Below are 21078 nucleotides of genomic sequence, written 5' to 3' on the forward strand. Positions count from 1 at the left end.
ACAAACACCTGTCAGGAATGGTCCAGATAATACTTATCCTGCCATGAGTGCAGGGGACTGGACTAGATGACTTCTCCAGGTTCCCTTCCAGTCCTAAGTTTCTGTGATTATATTTTAAATTTAGCCATTTGCACATGGCAAAGTCAGCTATTTGGAAGTTTTGGAGACTCAGAGCTATAATACAACAACTCTCACTGTGGTCAGTCTGGAGCAGGGGACCTCAGTGCTAGAGAGGGTTAATTGAGCCACAGGTACTGTAGGAGGTATCACCCAAAACCTTTGGGTTCTGTCCTTAGCAGCAGCTGGAGGAGGGAATGGGGATGAATGTTGGTTCTCTGCAGCTCCTGAGCCCCAACCAGTTTGCAAACCTTAGTATGGTCTGCCTGGGCCAGAGTACGTGCAGCTGCAGCAGGCACGTGGCAGAGAGCCGCACTCTGTAGATGTGAACCAGGCAGGGAGGCAGTAGGGGAGCCATTTCAGATTTTGGTAGGGGAGGGCAAGTTTAACTGTGGTTTCAGGGGCTACTTAGGCACCTGAAAACTGTTTTTTTTTTTTAAGTAGATAATAACTAAGAAATTAGCTGTCAGGAGCACTGTATCTAATTTCTGTATAAAGAAGTTTTTTATATAATACACGCATCAATCAAAAACACATTTGGTACTTTGTACACTGTCTTACATAGAGAGAGATAAAATCTGCTTCCTTTCTTTAACAGACATGCTGTTATTAGTGGGAGAGTAGTACCATTGTTGCCAGTGTTTCTTTGTTGTGGTGTTTTTGTTTTGGCTTTAAACCAGGAATAAATGCAATTTTTATTTTTTCAGTGTTGGCTTAAACTGTGCATTAGGGGCAGTGGAAATGAGGCCCTTCATTGAAACAATTGGGAAATGTACGACGGCCTACATCATCTGTTATCCCAATGCAGGTGTGTGTTGTGTGCGTGTGTGTACACACAAAGGGAACTAGTCCAGCCTTTCCATACCACTAGAATTAATACACCAGGTAGATAATTTACAGGTCAGTCACAGCGTACACAATGTAGTAGCTCATCATCTTCACTCCATTTTTTTGTTATATTTCAGCACCCCAAAAAAGCTGCTATTGACCTAGAAGCTTGTCTAGTGTGAGTTATTTGATCATTCTCATTAAAGGGTGTATCTCGAAGTTTAATTGAGCAGCTGTACCTATCCACTTCAGTCAGAGCAGTTTCAGGTGAATGGTGGATAATTTAAATCTTTTTGGGGCTCAATCTTGCAACCTTTACTCTTCTGAGTAGTCCCAATGAAGTCATTCAAGCTACTTGTTTTAGTAAGGGCTACTTATGTGAATAAAGTTTGAAGGATCAGGCTCTTTTATTGCCCCAAGCAGCTTTAAGCAAACATTTTCTGTGAAAGAGAAGTAGGGATGGATGGGAAATAAACCTCTGTTACCCAAAACTCCTTTGGTAACACATATGTAAACTGATTTTATTTTCTAGCAGCTCAAGTATCTGATATTCTAGCAGTTTGCTCCAAAACTTTTCTTTATTCTTTTACTATCCAAAATTTTATTTCCCGCTTAGAGACAGGATTTGATGCCTGGAAAAGAAAATAATTACTCTGAAAAGCAAGTAGTTTAAGGCCAGGTCAGACTACTACTCCCAACTCTGTAATTAAGAAAAGACTAATACATTTTTTATTTATTAGAAGTGTAGCAACTGCTCAGTTGAAAGGAAATAATGGCACTTTAACAGCACTCAGTAGCTATAGCAGCATAGGTGTTAGGTTAAAGGAAATAATTCCTTTAAAAACAACCCCCAAAACTTTCTTCCTACCTTACTGCATTCCACTTTCCAACTATTTAGGAAATAAATGTCATGACTACTGTGAGTTAGAAAAACATTTAGAATTTAACATTTTAAAAAAAAATTAGTTGTAATGAGGAATCACAAGTGAAGTCACCTTCAGGAGCAACTAATAACTCATTGAATGATCACAAGTGCAATAAGGCATTTTAGTTCTACATGTGCAGCTGCTTTAAATGTCTCCTCTTTGTGCGGTTTAAGCACATTGTAATACTCTAAAAATATTTCTCAAGGTCTCCCCAATGCCTTTGGAGGTTACGACGAAACCCCTGAAGTGACTGCCAAGCATATAAAGGTAGGGAATATTTCTCATGAATAGGTTTTACCTGTCACAGTAATAGTAACATGGTTGTCTCTGCATTTACTTTATGCGGTCTTACTGTAGCACTTTGTTAATTGGTTCTCAGGCAAGTATCACCTGGGTATTTAGCTGGGGTCTCTTTTGTATGTTAGAAACACCACTTTTCTCCAGCAGTTTGTAACCAGTTTGTTCAATAGTGGCACTTGCTGACTCAGATCAGGAGAAACTTCTGTTTAATGAATTTTGAAACCCTAAGTCATTCTTGCTTTTTTTCCCGCCCATTAAGTAGCAGGAAGGTTGCTTAGCTTGTGAGATCTGCAAGCATTTGCACTCTTTCACTCTCTCACTCCCTCTCTTTTTGGAAATAGCTTACCCTCTTTTGTGATTAACTGTGAACATAAATCTCAGTGGGTGGGTGGGTTTTTTTTTTTTTCCGAGTTTCTGTGCAGGAAACCTGCAGTGGGAAAAGAAGCTCACTTAGGTAACACTAACCTACATTGATGATTTCCAGCCTTTTCCATCCTGGGACAACCCTCCCATCTAACAAAGATCTTATAGAGCAATAAAGGAAGGGCAGGGTGGTTACAACCCCCTGACAATTGATCATGACCCCCAGGTTGAGAAACCCTGGCCTGAGTTGGCAGGCAACACAAATTACAACAGTTGGAAATTTGGTTTCCAAGAGGATTTTCCCACTGATGGAGGAGGAAGCTAGCTACTGACTGTTAACTGTCAAGTAATCAAAATAAAAGTGAATTGAGTTTTGTATATTATCTTGTAATATACAAGTGCTTCAAAACATTTTGTAAAATAGGGAGTTAAGTACTGTGCATGCAAACTGAGCAGCCTTTGTGCACTTGGCACTATCTTGCACAGTCATAGCCATTATAACCACTTTTGGGAGAGGAAGAGTTGTCCAGGACACCGGTTTTTCCATTGATTACTCTGCAAAGTGGTATTTGACCTTTGCTGTCCACCTGAGAATAGCAGAAGGGTGTGGGCTTTAAAGTGTCATCAGGAGGGCAGCATCTGAAGCAATGTGGAACATTTGGCCTTGTGTGTTGATTTACACTCACATTTGCAAATTTGGTCCACAGCTTTTAGGCCAGAGACAAGAGGGTTGCCATACTAGCAGCTGGGAGTGAATAAAGAGGAAGGAATAATAAATGTTACGGGGAAGTAATGATACTGAAAACCAGAGGGGTAAAATTCAATGGACTACTTTGAGTTGGGTTTAATTCAGTAACATTGCTTCATTTCGGTTTTTTTAGGGAGCTTTAGCTTGCTTGATATTTAGAGAATATAGATTTTTTTTTTTTTTTTTACCTTCGTTTTTGTGAATTGCCTGTTGTTGGATGCAGTTATCAACTTGAAACTAAATAGTCTTTTCCTTGCACACAGAGTTTTGCTTTGGATGGTTTGGTCAACATAGTTGGAGGTTGCTGTGGTACCACTCCAGCACATATCGGGTAACTTCACAGGTCATGTTAGTCTATTCAAATGCACAGGAAAGGAAAATGTCCCTGTTCCTCCAAACTGGAGTTCCATGATTTGGGTTAAGACCTCTTCACAAAAAGAATAGAGAACCCACTTGAGATCGAGCTGCTGTAGCCTGTGGGCTAGACAGTGTTGTGCTCCTGCATTAGTAGCCTGTTGTTGCAGGGGCTGGAGGGTGGTAAAAACAAGTGTAATACACCTGGTCCCCTGTCTTGACTAAAACTGTTGCAGAATAAAACCCTGTGTTCTCCTTTTCCTTCCTCTGCTGTGCTGCTCCTATAGCTTTTGTGGGATAATACTACAAAGCTGCTTTAAAGGGAAAAGGAAGAAAGAGACAAAGCCATGGCAAGGATCTGAGAGGGTTAAAATGACAGTCCCATCTGGTCGGGAGAAATGTTTCAGTACAGCCTCACTAGAAATAGTAATTTGGAAGACATCCTTCCTGCATTTATTCCTTCAGTGTTCACAAGAGGCAGACCCCCCTCTCCCACAGGGATAGGGAAAAGCTAACCCTTCTGAGCCATCATTGCTCTGATGCCCTGTGTAAGTGTAGGAGGCATGGCACGTTACCCTTAGTTGATTGTGAAGCCAAGAGAGGGAAGACGGCCATGCTGTCATATTAGTTGTGTTCATCCTGGGTTGCCTCAGGGCCATTAGGAGAAGCATCCCAGCTCAGAGAGTTAGTGAAATCCATCCCTTATTGCTGCTACACAATAATCCATGTTCGAGAAGTCAGGATTTTGGATGGGAACCTCTGGGGCTGAGCAGTAGTGTGGAGAATCTCTCTGTCCACCCATAAGTAAGGCTAAGATTTTTGTTCTGGTTATTTGTAGTAAAAGTCACTGACAGGTCATGGGCAATAAATAAAATTTCATGGAAGCCATGACCTGTCTGTGACTTTTGTTGGTGCAGCTCCATGGTTTCTTCTGCCACCATGGTGGCTGGGAGCTGTGGAGTTCCCCCTCTCCCCCTGCGAGGCTGTTGCCAGAATCCTGAGGAGAGCCACCTGAGGAGTCTGTTGCCCATTGATGTAACCGTGCCGGGGACCCGCTGGCTGCCAGCTCTAGTCCCTTGGCCCCAGGGGCTGAAGCAGAAAATGTCATGGAGGTCTGTGGAAGTCACTGATTTGGTGACCTCCATGACATAAGCGTAGCCTTACCCATAAGTAAATGAGGGGGTGGTGATCTTCCATTTTGTATCTGATAGAAGTCTTTAGCTCCATACACTTACTACAATTTGGATATAACATATTTCTGAAGAACATTTATTTTTGCTTTTGGCTGCACAAAATGAAATGTGTTACCCTTTGGCAGGGCTGAATTACAGAGGAGAGGGGTGTCTCTTTCTAGTACATTTCATTTGAATATTACACAGAGGATTTTGATTTTAATTAAATTATATTCTTAACTCCGGAGCTTTTTCTTGCCTCCTTCTGTTATTCAGGGAGATTGCTGAAGCAGTAAAAACATGTAAACCTCGCATTCCCCCCTCCTTCGTTTCAGAAGGATATATGCTGCTGTCAGGTAAGAGAGAGCATAACAGCTTGAGACTTTCATCTTGTGACATGTACTGAGTTACTGCTCTCTAGAGACCAGAAAGGATGGGTGCGATCCCAACTCCATAGCCAAATACACTGGCTTCTGAAAGTTGTGTATGCAGATCCAAAGTTCACAGCTTGGGCCCATCTCGAGTTACAGCTAAATAATTAGTGAAACTATCAACTTCATAATCAGTAGAAATGTCTCTTAGACCCGACCTACACTGGCCTCAGTCTTGTTTAATAATAGCCTATGTATTTTTCACCAATGGATCTCAAAGCACTTCGCACAAAAGGATAAGTATGCTTATCCCCTTGTGCAAATGGAGAAATTTAGACACAGAGAGGTGAGCTGATGTGCTGCAGGTCATGTGGGAGGTGAGTGGCAGAGCCAGGAATAGAAGCCAGGTCTCCTGATCCTAGGGAAATGCCCCGTTACTGTATCATGCTGCTGGTTCAGGTTTGTAACACCGCTTGACTGGTGCGGATGGAATTAACCCATGGTAAATCTGAATCTAGAATGTGGGTTTTGAACCCAGTTTGCCTCTATACACACCAGCTAGCCAAAACCCTCTATAAGCCTCTGGGCCGGCTCTCTAGCCAGGGGACCATATAACATTCGCAACAGTAGCAAGATTTCAGTCCTGTCTCTTCAGGGTTGGGTTTGATTTCTCCAAACCAAAGCAATTCAGCATACATTAAACAAATTGGGTCTTGGCTTAGGGTCTGCAGGAGGAGCCTAACTGGTCCCTGTAGGTCTTACTCTCAACTGAGCTGCTGCTGCTTGTCCTTTTATCAAAGACCTGCAGGATACTGCCTGATCTCTGGGTTCAGACCCATATCTTGGGATGTAGCTAATTAGTCACAGACAGAGAGCAGACTCTTAAAGGGCCATACCACCTTATGTTTCCTGTGTAATGGGAACCTTGTTTGATATATTTCTTAAATCCAGCTGTAAGGCCAATATACAGTATTTGCGGACAAAAGCTTCTAAATATTTTTTTAATGAATTGGGAAATTTTTAATTAGACAAATTAGCCATTGCCCTTAAGAGTCAGTTAGTAAGTTACTCATCATCCTTGTTGGGCACATTTCCAAAGTGGTAGCAGAAGGATTTAATGTCACAGTATGAAGTCACATGAAGGTATTTGCATGTTTGGAAATAAGCCCTGTCTTCAGCATTATTAATTAATCTTCTTGAGGAATTAATATTATATGCCATTTATCATTATTTTAACTTGTGGTGCTCATAAATTGGGATAGTGTTTTCAAGCTTGGATACAGTTAGTAGCTTAATTTTCAGAGGTGTTGAGCACCTTCTGGTTCCATTGACATGTTTCCATGTAAGCTGCATTTGATCGCTGTCTCTGAAACTCAAGCCAGTTACTCAGGTGCCTAAAGTTAGGCACCTAAGTTTGAAAATTACAGCTAGGGCTGGTTTATTACGTATGGTGTATAGTGCAACTACAAAGTTCTAAGGACCAACCTTGCAGCCATTCCACATGCAAAGCCCCATTGGTGTTGATGGGGAGGGATGTGCCCAGAAGAACTACAAGATCAGGATGCTAGAGATACCTGAGGGTGTGGCTGTGTAGAGTTTCTTTCTTCTAGAGGCTGTCTCCTATCAGCATACTCGTGTGATGGCCCACCTACACCAGTATTTTCTGACCCTTTGTAAAGGAGATACAGCTGCTAGAGCCTGCAATTAAAAATTTTGCTGTTGAAAAAGATTTTGTCCATTGCCATGACAATTTTGCGGACGAAATGATGTATTTCCAGTTTCAGCTTGATAAATTGAGGGATCCACATTCCCACAGATAAACCTGGTCTTATCTCTTGGACTGACAATAAATTGCTTATTCTCTACAATGTTTCCATTTTTTCTCTGCATTTTTACAAATTTTTTCTAAAATGTCTCTTTAAGGTCTTGAGCCCTTCAGGATTGGCCCATACACCAACTTCGTTAACATTGGTGAACGTTGCAATGTGGCAGGATCAAAGAAGTTTGCTAAGCTCATCATGGCAGGCAACTATGAAGTGAGCATCCCATTTAAGTTAGGCTTCTAACACTACTTTTTCTAAACAATTATATGGTTACAGTATTTTTCCATTGCATTGTATTACTAGTTACTTATTAGGTCTACATATAGCCCTCCTCCCACGCCAGCTATAGGAAGGTAAAATCTCCTCTTTAGTTTTCCTGGTTTTTTCTCATTGCTCTTCCTTACTTAGGTTCCTGGCTGAGCATAATAGCTGTTGATGAATCCACAGTTAGGGTTTTGCCAAGTTCTTTGTTAGCTAGTGTTATTGAAAGAGCTGTTTCTCCTTTAATACTAGCTATATAGCCAGGGAGAAAATAGAAAGAAAATAAATATTTATTGATTTGTGCTGTATCTTCAGCAGTCTGGAGCTAGAGATTGAAAGGGGGAGGGGGAGCAGAAGGGGCGGGATGGGGCGGTTTATAGGAAAGGTGCCCAAGAAAAGTTGGTCACTACAACTTAGAACAGTGCCAGCTCAAAATGAAAAGACAGAATGGCAGATCCTCAGCTGGTGTAAATGTCATAGCTCCATTGAGGCAAATGGCAGTATGGTACTTTATACCACCTGAAGATTTGCCCCCAAAGTAAGTTGTTCTATTTCATACCATTGAGATAAGAGCTTTGGTTGGAGTGAGACCTCCTAAAATGTAGCAGCTGAGTCTGGCATGAGATGAGGAAAACTGAACCACAGTTTGTTGGGGCTGCAAGCAATAGAAAGGTGGTTTGGTTCTCTGCCCCCCAGATCAATCAAGTGACAAAAACAAAGCAAACAGACATAAGCATTCAAATAACGGAAGAAGGACTCTAATATTCTCCTCCTAACACACACATTGTTTTGCAGCTTAATAAACAAGAGAACAGCCTCCAATAATGAAGTACATACGGTATGTCTACACGGCTGGCCTGCTCGAGCTTGTGGGGCTCAGACTGTGGAGCTGTTTCATTGCTGTGTAGGCTTCTGGGCTTGGGCTGGAGTCTGAGCTCTGGGACCCTCCCACCCTGAAGTGTTCTAGTGACCAGGCTCCAGCCCGAGCCCAGAAGTCTACACAGCAAAGAAACATCCTCTCAGCCTGAGCCCCGTGAGCCCGAGCCAGCTGGCACAGACCAGCTGCGGGTTTTTCTTTGCTGTGTAGATCTACCGTAAGAGGCTAAGAAGATTTTAGTTTGTGACTTACAGGTCCTTACTGTAGTCCATTCCAGGAGGCTATTTTCCAGTAATCATTTGCAATTAAAATTGATTGTGACCATGTAAAGTTTTCAGTAAAACCCATTGCTAACTGTGTTTAAAATTGAAGGCACTAATAGGCCATTGTGACTAAATCATCACATTTTTGCAGACCAAATGACAACAGCTTTGCAGTACTAATGATTTCTGGGTAGGTATATTCATAGATTCCCAGGCCAGAAGGGACCATCGTGATCATCTAGTCTGACCTCCTGTATAACACAGGTCATAGAACTTCCCCAAAATAATGCCTAGAGAATCTCTCTTTTAGAAAAATATCCAATCTTGGTTTAAAAATTGTCAGTGATGGAGAATCCATCATGACTCTAAATTGTTCTGATAGTTAAAATTTAAGCCTTATTTCCGGTCTGAATTTGTCTAGCTCCAACTTCTAGCCATTGGATTGGTTAGACCTTTCTCTGCTAGATTGAAGAGCCCATTATTATGTATTTGTTCCCCATCTACATACTTACACTGTAATCAAGTCACCCCTTAACCTTCTCTTTTTGTTCAGATAAATAGATTGAGCTCTGAGTCTGTCACTATAAGTCATGTTTTCTATTCCTTTAATTCTTGTGGCTCTCCTCTGAACATTCTCCAGTTTATCAACATCCTTCTTGAACTGTGGACGCCAGAGCAGGACACAGCATTCTAGCAGCATTCACACTCATGCCAAGTATAGAGGTAAAACAACCTCTCTACTCCTTGAGATTCTCCTGTTTTTTGCATCCCCGGATTACATTAGCTCTTTTGGCCACAGCTGATCACACTGACAGCTCATGCTCAGCTGATTATCCACTCTCCCCAAAATCTTTTTCAGTTTCCCTGCTTCTTAGGATAGTCTCTCATCCTGTAAGTATGACCTACGTTCTTTGTTCCCAGATGTATACATTTACATTTAGCTGTGTTGAAATGTATATTGCTTGCTTGCGTCCAGTTTACCAAGTGATCCAAATTGCACTGAATCTGTGACCTGTATTTTTCATTATTTACCACTCCCCAAATTTTTGTGTCATAGAATCATAGGATTGGAAGGGACCTTGGGAGGTCATCTAGCCCAGTCCCCTGCACTCATGGCAGGACTAAGTATTATCTAAACTTTTCCTGACCTGCTCTTAAAAATCTCCAATGATGGCGATTCCACAACCTCCCTAGGCAATTTATTCCAGTGCTTAACCACCCTGGCAGTTAGGAAGTTTTTCCTAATGTCCAACCTAAACCTCTCTTGTTGCAATTTAAGCCCATTGCTTCTTGTCCTATCCTCAGAGGATAAGAACAACAATTTTTCACCCTCCTCCTTGCAATAACCTTTTAAGTACTTGAAAACTGTTAAGTCCCCTGTCAGTCTTCTCTTTTCCAGACTAAGCAAACCCAATTTTTTCAATCTTCTCTCATAGGTCATGTTTTCTAGACCTTTAATCATTTTTGTTGCTCTTTGGACTCTCTCCAATTTGTCCCCATCTTTCCTGAAATGTGGCGCCCAGAACTGGACACAGTACTTGAGTTTAGGCCTAATCAGCGCAGAGTAGAATGGAAGAATTAACTTCTCGTGTCTTGCTTACAACACTCCTGCTAATACATCCCAGAATGATGTTCTCTTTTTTTGTGACAGCATTACACTGTTGACTCATATTTAGCTTGTAGTCCACTATGACCCCCAGATCCCTTTCTGCAGTACTCCTTCCTAGGCAGTCATTTCCCATTTTGTGTGTGTGCAACTGATTTGTTCCTTCCTAAACGGAGTACGCTTCCACTTGCTGGATCTTGAGAGGTATCTTCCACAGTTTCCAAATGGAGGACCTGGTATTCATATGAAACTTAAGCTTGTGTGGAATTTCTTCTGGTCCTCTTTTCTCTGGTGGCCACAGGCTGCCTATTCTCATCTATCTCCAGCAATGTGGAATGCCACTGAGCTCTTGCCTCTGGTGGTTATGAACTGCCAGGACTCCTCACTGACTTTCTCTCCAATTCTTTGGTGGCCAGTTCTATTCTTCTTTGATCCATTCTTCTTTCCCAAACCTGGCTATCTAGGAACTGCTCACCTTCTCCGATTCCCAGGAGCATTTCAACTTGCCCCACCAAACTGCAAATCTTTTCTTCCAGCGCAGTCACCAACTTGCATTTAATGCACAGGAAATCTCTTTTGGCTTCAGGCAGAAAAGAGCATGTGGCCACACCTCCACCACTCTTCCATGTCTGGCCTCCTTAATATTGCATGTAGAGTTGGAAGGAAAGCCTTTCTCACTCCCACTCTTAACTGCCTCTGAAATGCCTCTGTTTGTGGCTCTCAGGTTTGCCTAGCAAGTGACTTTTTATACAAAGTCTGCCGGTGTAGCTTAGCTCAGCTACATCCCTCACCCGTGAGAGCAATTAACCTCTGAGACTTCGGACAGCTGGGCTTCTCAAAGATCCAAGAGTTAGAGCCTCATGACCTTTTACAACACACTGATTGAAGCTCCAAGGATATGTGGGAGGACACCTACTTATGTCGACAAAGGAACCTTTATAAAACTAATCAGAGAAGGAGACGCTCTCATTTTGATAATCTACAACATAGGGTGAATTCAGAGAGCTTTGTTTGGGAAAGTGAAATAATGTCTCCATCATGACTAACTCATTTGTTCCGCTTATTCATTTTAAATCTCTCCATAGGAAGCTCTGAGTGTAGCCAAGGCCCAAGTTGAGATGGGAGCCCAGATTTTGGATATCAATATGGATGATGGAATGCTGGATGGGCCAAGTGCTATGGCCAGATTTTGTAACTTCATTGCTTCAGAACCTGACATTGCTAAGGTTGTACTTGATTCATCCCACAGCACATTCAATCAGATTTCTGTTGATATGTGAATCATATTTTGGTAAAATGTTGATACAGACTGTCATGTTTAGTAAACAGGAAGTGTGTGCATTCAGTTATCCTGCACTAGTTTTGTGATGGGAAAGCCACAGGCAACAGAATTTTGGGTTCTTTCCTTCCCTTTAGAATAGTGTCACATGTGCTAAGTGGCGTGCAGCAGAATGGCCTCCCACAGAAACACAGATTTTAAGCACACTCCTTCTGAGCTGCATTGTCTTTTATTGCCAACTCAAAGGCATGCTGCATTTTTCCTTTGGTTGGCAGAGCAGAATATCAAGTCCTTTTTAAAACCACTATGCACAATATAAACTAGCAGTAGAGTGCTGTGCTTAGCAGTGTTCTCATACGTAAATCTCATCTGTCTGCAGAACAAGGGTCCAGAGTTCACTGTAGATATAGGAAGGTTCTCCCACATGATACTGAAACCTGCTGATGCCAAGGAATTTGGCTTTCTAAAAACCAATACTTGCATGCTGGAAGATAAGCAGGGGAGGAGAGCAGGGAAGAGAGAGATCTCTGTATAATGTGCATGTTATGGAGGCACCATAGCAGCTCTGTATTTAGAGTTGCATTGAGATTTGCACTGAAAGCAAGTATTCTGGGTGCTATTTTGTTGGTAGATTTCTCCTGTTTTTTATTCCTATCCTTAAGCAGGCTTGAAAACCTGATGAATTTTGTGTTTGCTTTTCCAGCCTTTTGTTTAAGTTGGTGGATGGTTCTCAGGGAAAATTTGCTGCTAATTTGCACGTCCCCTCTTTATCTTTCTGCTGGATACAGGTGCCGTTATGCATCGATTCTTCAAATTTCTCTGTGATTGAAGCTGGCTTGAAGTGTTGCCAAGGGAAATGCATTGTGAACAGCATCAGCCTGAAAGAAGGTGAAGATGATTTCCTGGAAAAAGCAAGAAGGATTAAGTTGTATGGGGCAGCTGTGGTGGTCATGGCTTTTGATGAAGTGGGTCAAGTGAGTGTCACTTTCTTATTATGTGACAGATTTCACTTTTTGAGATGACCGGCACCCTATTCCCATAGGAGGAGGAAGAGGTGGTAAAGTGCCGGTGTAGTTAGGGTCAAATACGATTAGAGGCCTATACAATCTTAGTAACACTTTCTTCGTCCCCCGCCCACCCAATCTAGAGACATTTTTGACCTGTTGGCCTGATTGTGTTGAGATAGACTACCCACATGGATATGGTGCTATTTGAAACAACGGGATTGATTGAATTGAATATACCATTCCTATAAGACTGAGAGTGACAGAATCAGACCTGAGCCATATAGAGCAGCCCCGGGCCCCATCATAAGAGGCCAAGGTCTGCCAGTAGTAGCAGCGGTATTGGTGTGCCACAAGGCTATGCCATCTGTACTAAATGACGATTGTGGCAGTGGGGTAGACAGGAATTTTATAGCAGAGATAAAATTTCTGTTTAAATTCTATAGTTCTTTTCCACTTCAGGTTTCTAGTTCAGAAACTGATTGGCATATGGATCAGAGAGAGAACTAAGCTCAGATCTATTTGTGAATTAGTTTTGTTCTTGCCAGAGCTGTCTTAAGTTTTGCTGCAATGCTGGAAATGGGGCCCATACCGGAACCGTGGAGTGTCTCTCTCAATCTAACCTACTTCCTTTCTCTAATGGACTAAACCAAGACCCCTCAGCTCTGAACATGCCTAAACTTGGACTTTATAAACTCAAAATCTCATCTTTTCCCAAGTTCATGGTGTTCGAATTGGTAACTCTGATTCATGAGAGACCTGCCAACTTAGCTCTGGAGCTTTGGTTCCATCCTGTCTCTTGTGTTACACAGCAGAAATGCTTTCTTTTCATACCCCTTCTTTTATTTTTCCAGGCCACAGAAACGGAAACTAAAATTGCAGTGTGCACCAGAGCTTACCACCTCCTTGTGAAGAAAGTGGGCTTCAATCCAAACGATATAATTTTTGACCCCAATATTCTGACCATAGGGACTGGAATGGAAGAACATAACCTGTATGCAATTAACTTCATCAGTGCAGCTAAAACCATAAAAGTGAGGGGTTTTTTGGCTGTTGCTGTTTTTTTGTTTGTTTTTTGTTTTTTTATTATAACTTCATGCAGATCTACTTAAAAAATCCCCAGTGCTTCACAATAATTTACTTCTTAAATTAATAATAGTGGACTACTCCTGTGAACTGCAGTAGTTTCTCAACACTGCTATGCTTCCAATAGGAAACATTATACATTATGTAGTGCTTCCAATTTAGCTCAGTCCATAAACTGTACCATAAATATATTGGTATTAATGAAATGAAGTAACATTCATAAAATGTCAGCGCACTGGCCAAAAGGCCCCTCTCAAGACATGTGAAAGCTGACTTGTTTAATTAAGTTCAATTATTGTGGCTGGATTAGGTCAGGTTTTTGTCTATGCTCTAATGTAAGACTTTCTTTACTTTTTGTTTAGTCACAGTACACCTGTTGGGACACCCAGAAATAAAGGGCATCACTTGTATAAAGGCATGTCACCCATTCTACCGTTATATTTGAGGGGGCAATGTGATGGGTTCTATTTGTTGCCAGCCCTTGCAAACAGATTCTATTTAAGATATTTTCTGGGAGATGAGCAGGCAACACCCTGTCCTATCTCTGTCCAGGATCAGTTGAACTCAGAAAGCCTTTCCAGTCACCAGATGAGATTTTTGGATTCCAAGCTAGCCCAGGGTATTCCTGTGGCATGACTCTAGCGTTGCGTGTTAAGGCACTTTTGGCAGCGGAAGCACTGAGAATGGAGGAGCTCTTCCAGGTCTGGTTGTTACAGGATGTAGAGGTGGATTAGTTGTCCACCTTTCCAGAAGAGGGCTGTCAGCTGCTCCCTAAAAAACACAATTCAAGTTAAGTGTGTGTGTGTATGAAGTGGGGACACAGGCCTGCTGAGAGAAGGCAGGCAGATGCTGGGTATGTAAGTAGCAGGGCAATGATTGATTCCCTTTGGGAAGACAATGATTTGGAGGGTCCTTTATTTCTACACTCCCATAGTCTGAGCTGTTCAGAACCACAGTTGCCCAAAACCTGACCCAGATATTTAACAATCACAAAATAATTCCAAAACCAGGGATAACCTTGGAAGTGTTGGCAATCAACAGATGTGCGTGTTCTGGGCGATGGGTGACTTGCAGGTTTAAACTAGAAAAAATTGTGGATTCTTTGTATTTTGAAGTCTTTAAATTATGATTTGAGGTCTTCAGTAACTCAGTCAGAGGTTAGGGGTCTATTGCAGGAGTGCGTGGATGAGGTTCTGTGGCCTGCAATGTGCAGGAGGTCAGACTAGATGATCATGCTGGTCCCTTCTGGCCTTAGTCTGAGAGTTTCTCAGTTTTAAGGAATTAATGAATTCATCCGTATCAGAGATGCATGGTAATTGCCCCCAAAATGCTATTTGACCCATTAACTTTTTGTCCTAAGTGCTAATCCCATAAACATCAAAGTTCTGATTTCAGGGAACTACAGAGGAGTTCTCTGAGGTAGAGTGGGAAGAGATCTCCATTGCATTCACTACAGTCAGGTGTTGATTGCTAGTAGGGCTTGTTGAGGAGTAGTATGGATGTGACTCACCGTACCTCCGCAAAGCAGTCTATTCACAGATCCACTGGCCATGTCACTATCTTCCTCCTTCTCCTCTAGTAAACTGTGGAAGCCTCCCACAGAGATTTCTCTGCAATGAGCAGAGGAGGCAGAATCCTCCTGCACAGGATGTCTGCTGCTTTTAGCCTCCCTGCTGCAAACCTTCAGCTTTGCAGCTACTTTTGGCCCTAGACCTTGGGCCTTATTAATAGGGCTGCAGGTTTGTCATGGTGGTAAGTGTCATTGATACTGTGGGTTCCCCCCGCCCCCACACCTAGTTGTCTATTACTTTTTATTGTGGACAGGATTTTTCTGTGTGTCTGGGATTTTCTAGGGCAGGAGTAGCAGGGAACCTGGGCCATGGTATGGCCACTTTTCCAGCCACAACCCAGTTTGGGGCAAGCGATCTGGTGGTGCTAGGGCTGGAGTGGGGGCATTGTAGGAAACAGGCCCTGCTTGCATGCTATGACGAGAGCCAACAGACCAGAGGGCAGAGCTGGACCAGCCCCGCAGGATAGGAGCCACCACTGCCGGGTGAGTGTGGGGTGGGCTTGTTCTGCAACGTCTTACCCTCTGGGGGCAGGACTCCACCCACTTTAAATAGTGCTCCTGTGACTTTACGCTCCATTTACCCTCACCTTGTGACTTTTACTAAATTTACCCTGGCTGCTCTGTGAGTTTTGACTAAAAAATGCAGTGACAGCCCTTCTTCTTAATAAAAAAATCTAACAAACAGGATCTAGTTAATATTGGATGACAGATAATTAATTTACAGTTTTTGTTGAGAAAGATAATCTATGAGTTGTTACTATGTTGGATCCCTTTTCTTCCTGGTTTCTTTGCTCAGTTTAAGGAAAAGTGAACATGTTAGTTGTTGTAGAAAGCAGAAGTTGTCAGACTTTCATAGTGTGGAACACATCTTGAGAGAGCAGCTCCCCTCCTGTTTACTATTATGTGGAACACCCCTCCCAGTCATGATCCCATTCATGATAGCCCGTCATCCCTTTGGGAACCACACAAGTTGCTTATGTATTGCTAGGTTGGTTCTTCCTTTTTCTGTTTCCAGCTTCTTCTACAGATATTCAAGTTCTTCTCTGCAAGGAAGAGCCTGGATAACTGTAGAAGCAGTTGGAACCAAGGAGAGGAAGGGAGGCGCTATCATCATATGACTTGCCAACACCGCACAGACCTGGAACAAGTTCTTTGTGGATCATTAGATCCTCTCCAACACCTCTTTAGGAATCATTTCTGTAAAGTTTGACCATGCTGATATTTTGATCCTGTTGCTAGGAAACACTGCCAGGAGCTAAAATAAGTGGAGGCCTTTCCAATCTGTCCTTCTCCTTCCGGGGGATGGAAGCCATTCGAGAAGCAATGCACGGAGTTTTCCTGTATCATGCAATTAAGGTATGATGTGCTTTCCGAGTACATTATTTGTGCTCCACAGATATGTGGTGTGAGGTTTTATGGATATTGCTGATGATCTTTTTTCTGTACTCTCAGTACGGCATGGACATGGGGATAGTGAATGCAGGGAATCTTCCAGTGTATGATGATATTCACAAGGAACTTCTACAGCTGTGTGAGAATCTGATTTGGAATAAAGACCCAGATGCAACAGAGAAGCTTTTACATTATGCCCAGGTAACTTTCAGTGTTATGTCATTGTTAACCTTTTTACAGAACCTAGGCTGTTGCATCTAAGTGCTGACACACCAGGTAAGATTAAAACACACATTTATGTAGCCTCTGACAGGGAGTAGTAGAAGGTGCCCAGTTGGTGTAAGCAGCTCCGTTATTAAAAGCAAATGGGGAAAAAAACTGAACCAAATTGAATACGCTTACATCATGCCCTGAAGGTGCCTACCAAATCAGAGTCCTTCTGACTCCTAAGGAGAGCATGTGGCAAACGTACCTTCTGTTGAGACTGTTTTGCCTCTGGAGCAGAATTTCATATTGCGCTAGGGGCTGGGATCATCCCAGGAAGTGAAGAGGGCTCTTTCTTTTGCAACTCCAGCCCCTACATGTCTTTTTGGAGGACAGAGAGCATTTTGTGTGTGCCTGAAAGGTGATCCGGTGGTAAAGGCATTCTAGTGGGACTCAGATTTGCATTCAGGTGCCAGCTGTGCCAGAGTTCCTGTGTGTTCTTGGACACGTCATTTAATCTCCCTCTCTTTCTCATCTCCCCATCTGTAAAAGGCAGCTAAAACTATCCGACCCCACAGGGGTGTTATGTTAATCGATGCATTTGTGAGAGACTGGTGATAGGGACCATGTAAGTACCTATCTAAAGGAATATGAAAGGTGCCAGATTAACAACCCTATAGACTTAAAGTGAAATTCTGGTCCCATTGAAACTGGTGTCAACCCTCCTGTGGATTTCCAAGTAAGTTACTAGGCACATTGTAGAATAATCGTAAACCAGACTGAAGAGCTATTTCGAATGACTGCAGGCCACACCCCTTATTAAAGATGAGGGGGACTATAGGATGTGTTATTGAAATGCATGGATTGTGTTTGGCCTGTAGGACACAACTATGTCCATGCCTGTATAATAACAAGGGCAGTAAATTTAAAATAAATAACAGGAAAACTTTTTTCTATCCATGTCATCCCTCGTCCTCATAGCACACACTTTATGTAAGACTTAATACTATTACTAAGGTTGTTTTGTACAATGCTTTTATTCTTTTAATACCAGTTGATTTACAAGTTCTTTCCTGGATGTGATGGTAAACTGTGGATATTTATGGTATCTGCAGTTGCAGGGAGGAATAAAAAAACAACTAGAGCATTACAGTGAAATAGAAGAGCCAAAGGGTGTGAAAAATAAAATAGTTTAAAAGCCAGGTTAACAAAGATATTCTGGAACCTAAAAATTCAAATAGATGCTTTGGAAAATCTCACTAAGCACCTACGTGAGTTAGACATCTAAATACCTTTTGTAAATTTGGCCCGAAGTGGTGGTGGTGGAAGAACCAAAGGGGATTATTTTAAACCAGAAATATCTCTGTCCAGTAGGCTAAATGTCTTAATTTATGGTGGTGTCCCTTAATGTTAAAGGGAATTAATAGCCCAGTCAATCCTATTCAACAGCCCTCAAGAGGGACCACGTAAGTGTTTCTGCAAGAGGCAGACTTTGAATGCAAATAGAGCGTGAAAAGCAGTAACATGGTTGGGTAAAGCAGATGAGCTCTTTCTTCTGGTAAATCTTAAGAGCATGGAAAAATACAGTCTCAGTATGTGAATTGTTACTGTATCAGATATTGGACTCTCTACCCAGTTCTCAGGGTAGATGTTTTTATTGCAGAAGTTGGAACAGTCCCATGCTCTTTACCAAAAAGAGAGAATTTATCTATTCAGCACATCCCTAAAACCTGAATGAAAATTTAACATAAAATTCCAGTAGGGGATCTGTAGAAAATCCACAACTGACAGCTTTGAAATGTGGCCTGCACTGGAGATAGGAACTTTGGCTTGGGGGTTTTGTATGGCACTTTCTTAGAGCTTTGTATTGTGCTTCAGTAAAGCTTTTGGGTGAGATCAGTCTTATGCAGGGGAACCATGCAGGACTGTGTGTACTATACCACTAAAGCCCTTCCCTGAGTCTTCAGTGGTATATAAGGCCTTGTGCAGGCCCTGTGCATTGGAATGAATTTCACCCTTCAAAAATGTATTTCATATGTGTGTTTCACTGATTTGGTGTGGCATGTGTAATTGCTTTGATTTCTGCTCTGCAGAGAGTATTTAACTGTTACTGGATGCTGCACCCTGTAAGCCTACATATTTTCTTTATTCCTTCATGTCAACTGTAGAAATCCTTACAGTGCTAACATGCAGTGAGCATGGAAACTGCAACACCAGATCAGACTAAGTCCATCTTTGGTATCCTGCCTCCAACAGCGCTTCAGAGTGAGGCAGCCTCCCTCCACCTCCCCTGCCTGTAGCAATGCACCTTGCCAGTCGTCCAGTGCTGCACACTGGGGGTGTGTAGGGGGGGTGGAGATTTCCTCTTTGTCAGTCCCACCTCCCCTGCGGGATCAGGTTGCACCTGAAACATGAGATTCATTCATCTCTTGCATAGCTGCAATATTCTTAGGGTGAAATCTTGGCTCCATTGAAGTCAATGGGAGTGTTTCCATCCTTAGTGAAGATGGTTTTCCATCCTTTGTGTCCAGAATTATCCTACTGTAAAAATCCATTCATAGTGTGGGCTCCCCCCCCCCCCCCCCGCGCAGCAGCAAATTCTATACATTAATTACATGCTACATAATTGTGAGTAAAATTGATCCCATTACTGAAATGCATGGCCAGAGGCCCAGCACAAGATTATTACTTTTTTTCTCCTTTTTCATCCATCCAACCCCATTTCTCCTTCTACTGTTTAAACTCTCTCTAGTTTACCACTTCCCTTTCAAAAATCTTATCCACCCTGCCTCCCTCTTTTATTTGACTTCTTGTTAATGTCTCTTCTGCCAAGTTTCTCTGTACTGGGGATTTCAGGGTGAGTGATGGCCTCCATGATGTACTCATCCTCTCTGTGCTTGACTCCCATAGCCTTCACCAATCTATAATCATTGTTGCCTGTATCCTGGATCTCATTTACAGCAACATGTGATTTTCTATTCTCCTCTTACTCTGACTTACACTGGCCACTGGTTATTTAAACGTTCTCTTCTCTGTTTCATCCCTCTGCAAATTGGAGTCTCGCTTCCCTCAAGCACCTTTATATCCATATAAATGTGCCATCCTCATCTGGCCTCTCAGTTATCTCTGTTTTTGACCCAGCTACTGTGCTATCTGCAGGGGAAGTTGACACAGAGAGAACACCTGCTTGCTGTGTACATTACAGCTACCACTGTAGGTAACACTGGGGCAGAAAAATGCTTCCAAGTTTCTGGTGTAGACAAGGCATTAAGGAGAACACTTTGGCTCCAGCTGACTTTATTCTTTCTATAGATGAGATCCAATCTAGTTTCCTCTGTGGATCATCCAAAAGGGTTGAGGGCCATTTCATGAAGAGGGTAGAACAAGATCAGAAGGTTTATGGGAGAAGAGAATAAAGTGGTGTAAGGCTTGGTAGCTCTGCAGAAACTTTAAAGTCAGTTGAGCTCAATACAAATACATGGTCCTACCTTTAAAAGGCTGATAATAAACATCCAAAGCAATGGGATGAGACAATCAGAAGTCAATGAAATGTGGGAGTGTTTAGGGCAATTTTTCTCTTTCAAAATGCACCATGGGAACAGTTTGCAGAAAGCAAACTGACTTGAACCAAATGCACTGATGGATGTAATGATCTTCTGTTTCCTCAACCATGTACCTTTCTGGTGGATATTTGTGTATTTAAGAACAAATCCTGCTATGGGACTAAAGCCTGAAATGAGAGAAAGAAAGTGTATGTTGGCTATTTTGTACTGATGAAACTTCCCAGCATGAAATAGTTCTGGATGTCTTTTAATTCAAAAGTAATCCGGAATGTGGCGTAACATAAACTCTACTCCAGCAGAACTGAACTAATGCCAAATTAATTATTTAGGATTTTAAAATGAATTGTGCAGTGGGCTGGCCTGGGATCCATTTAAATTACATTCCGAAGTAGAAACCTAAAGTTGAGTACTTTCAGCATGTCTTATTAGTGGTGGTAGTGTTAAAGTCTTTTTTTTGTGTCTACATCTTCATTACAACATGCTTTTCAGAGGGTGTCAGTTTTATTTATCAGTAGAGCATCAGACGCATAGTGCTTTGTGTACTTGTATAAACAATACTACTTTCAAAGGCCTAAAAACGTTTAGTGTGGGATGTGTGTGAAGTTTTAAATTCTGATTCCTAGAAAAATAAAAGACCAGATTCTGAGGTTATGACTGTGTCCTGTACCCAGTCAAATTCCCACTGACTCCAATTCTCTCTCAATCCATTTTAGACTCATGCCCAAGGAGGAAAGAAAATGGTACAGACTGATGAATGGCGGGATAGCACCGTGGAGGAAAGGCTGGAATACTCACTTGTCAAGGTGAATTTATATAAAGTTACTTTACGTAGTCAAAGTATGCAGATATCATACCTGTGGCCCACCTGCTGTTACCAAGATATAGTCCTTAAGAAGGCCACTGTTGGCTTAAAATTCATAATCTTTCTTGCCTATGTTACTAATAACACAAGTAATTTCAAACAAATAATC

At 42.1% G+C, this 21078-nt stretch overlaps 1 protein-coding gene across 5 annotated transcripts in view; it reads left to right on the top strand.

Moving 5' to 3' along the window:
- Window positions 1-21078, top strand: part of MTR (5-methyltetrahydrofolate-homocysteine methyltransferase) — a 77760-nt gene that overhangs the window by 27893 nt on the left and 28789 nt on the right. For 3 of the 5 annotated variants that reach the window (XM_073338202.2, XM_073338206.2, XM_073338205.1), the window contains 11 exons: window positions 825-925; window positions 2077-2138; window positions 3546-3613; window positions 5085-5164; window positions 7103-7215; window positions 11095-11235; window positions 12077-12262; window positions 13147-13326; window positions 16188-16304; window positions 16401-16541; window positions 20821-20910. In XM_073338202.2, coding sequence (XP_073194303.1) covers window positions 825-925; window positions 2077-2138; window positions 3546-3613; window positions 5085-5164; window positions 7103-7215; window positions 11095-11235; window positions 12077-12262; window positions 13147-13326; window positions 16188-16304; window positions 16401-16541; window positions 20821-20910 — 1279 coding nt within the window. The remainder of the gene's footprint in view (window positions 1-824; window positions 926-2076; window positions 2139-3545; window positions 3614-5084; window positions 5165-7102; window positions 7216-11094; window positions 11236-12076; window positions 12263-13146; window positions 13327-16187; window positions 16305-16400; window positions 16542-20820; window positions 20911-21078) is intronic. The other 2 variants (XM_073338204.2, XM_073338203.2) reach the window with 2 other exon arrangements.

This window comes from Lepidochelys kempii, chromosome 3, assembly GCF_965140285.1.
Source record: "Lepidochelys kempii isolate rLepKem1 chromosome 3, rLepKem1.hap1, whole genome shotgun sequence".
NCBI lineage: Eukaryota > Metazoa > Chordata > Testudines > Cheloniidae > Lepidochelys > Lepidochelys kempii.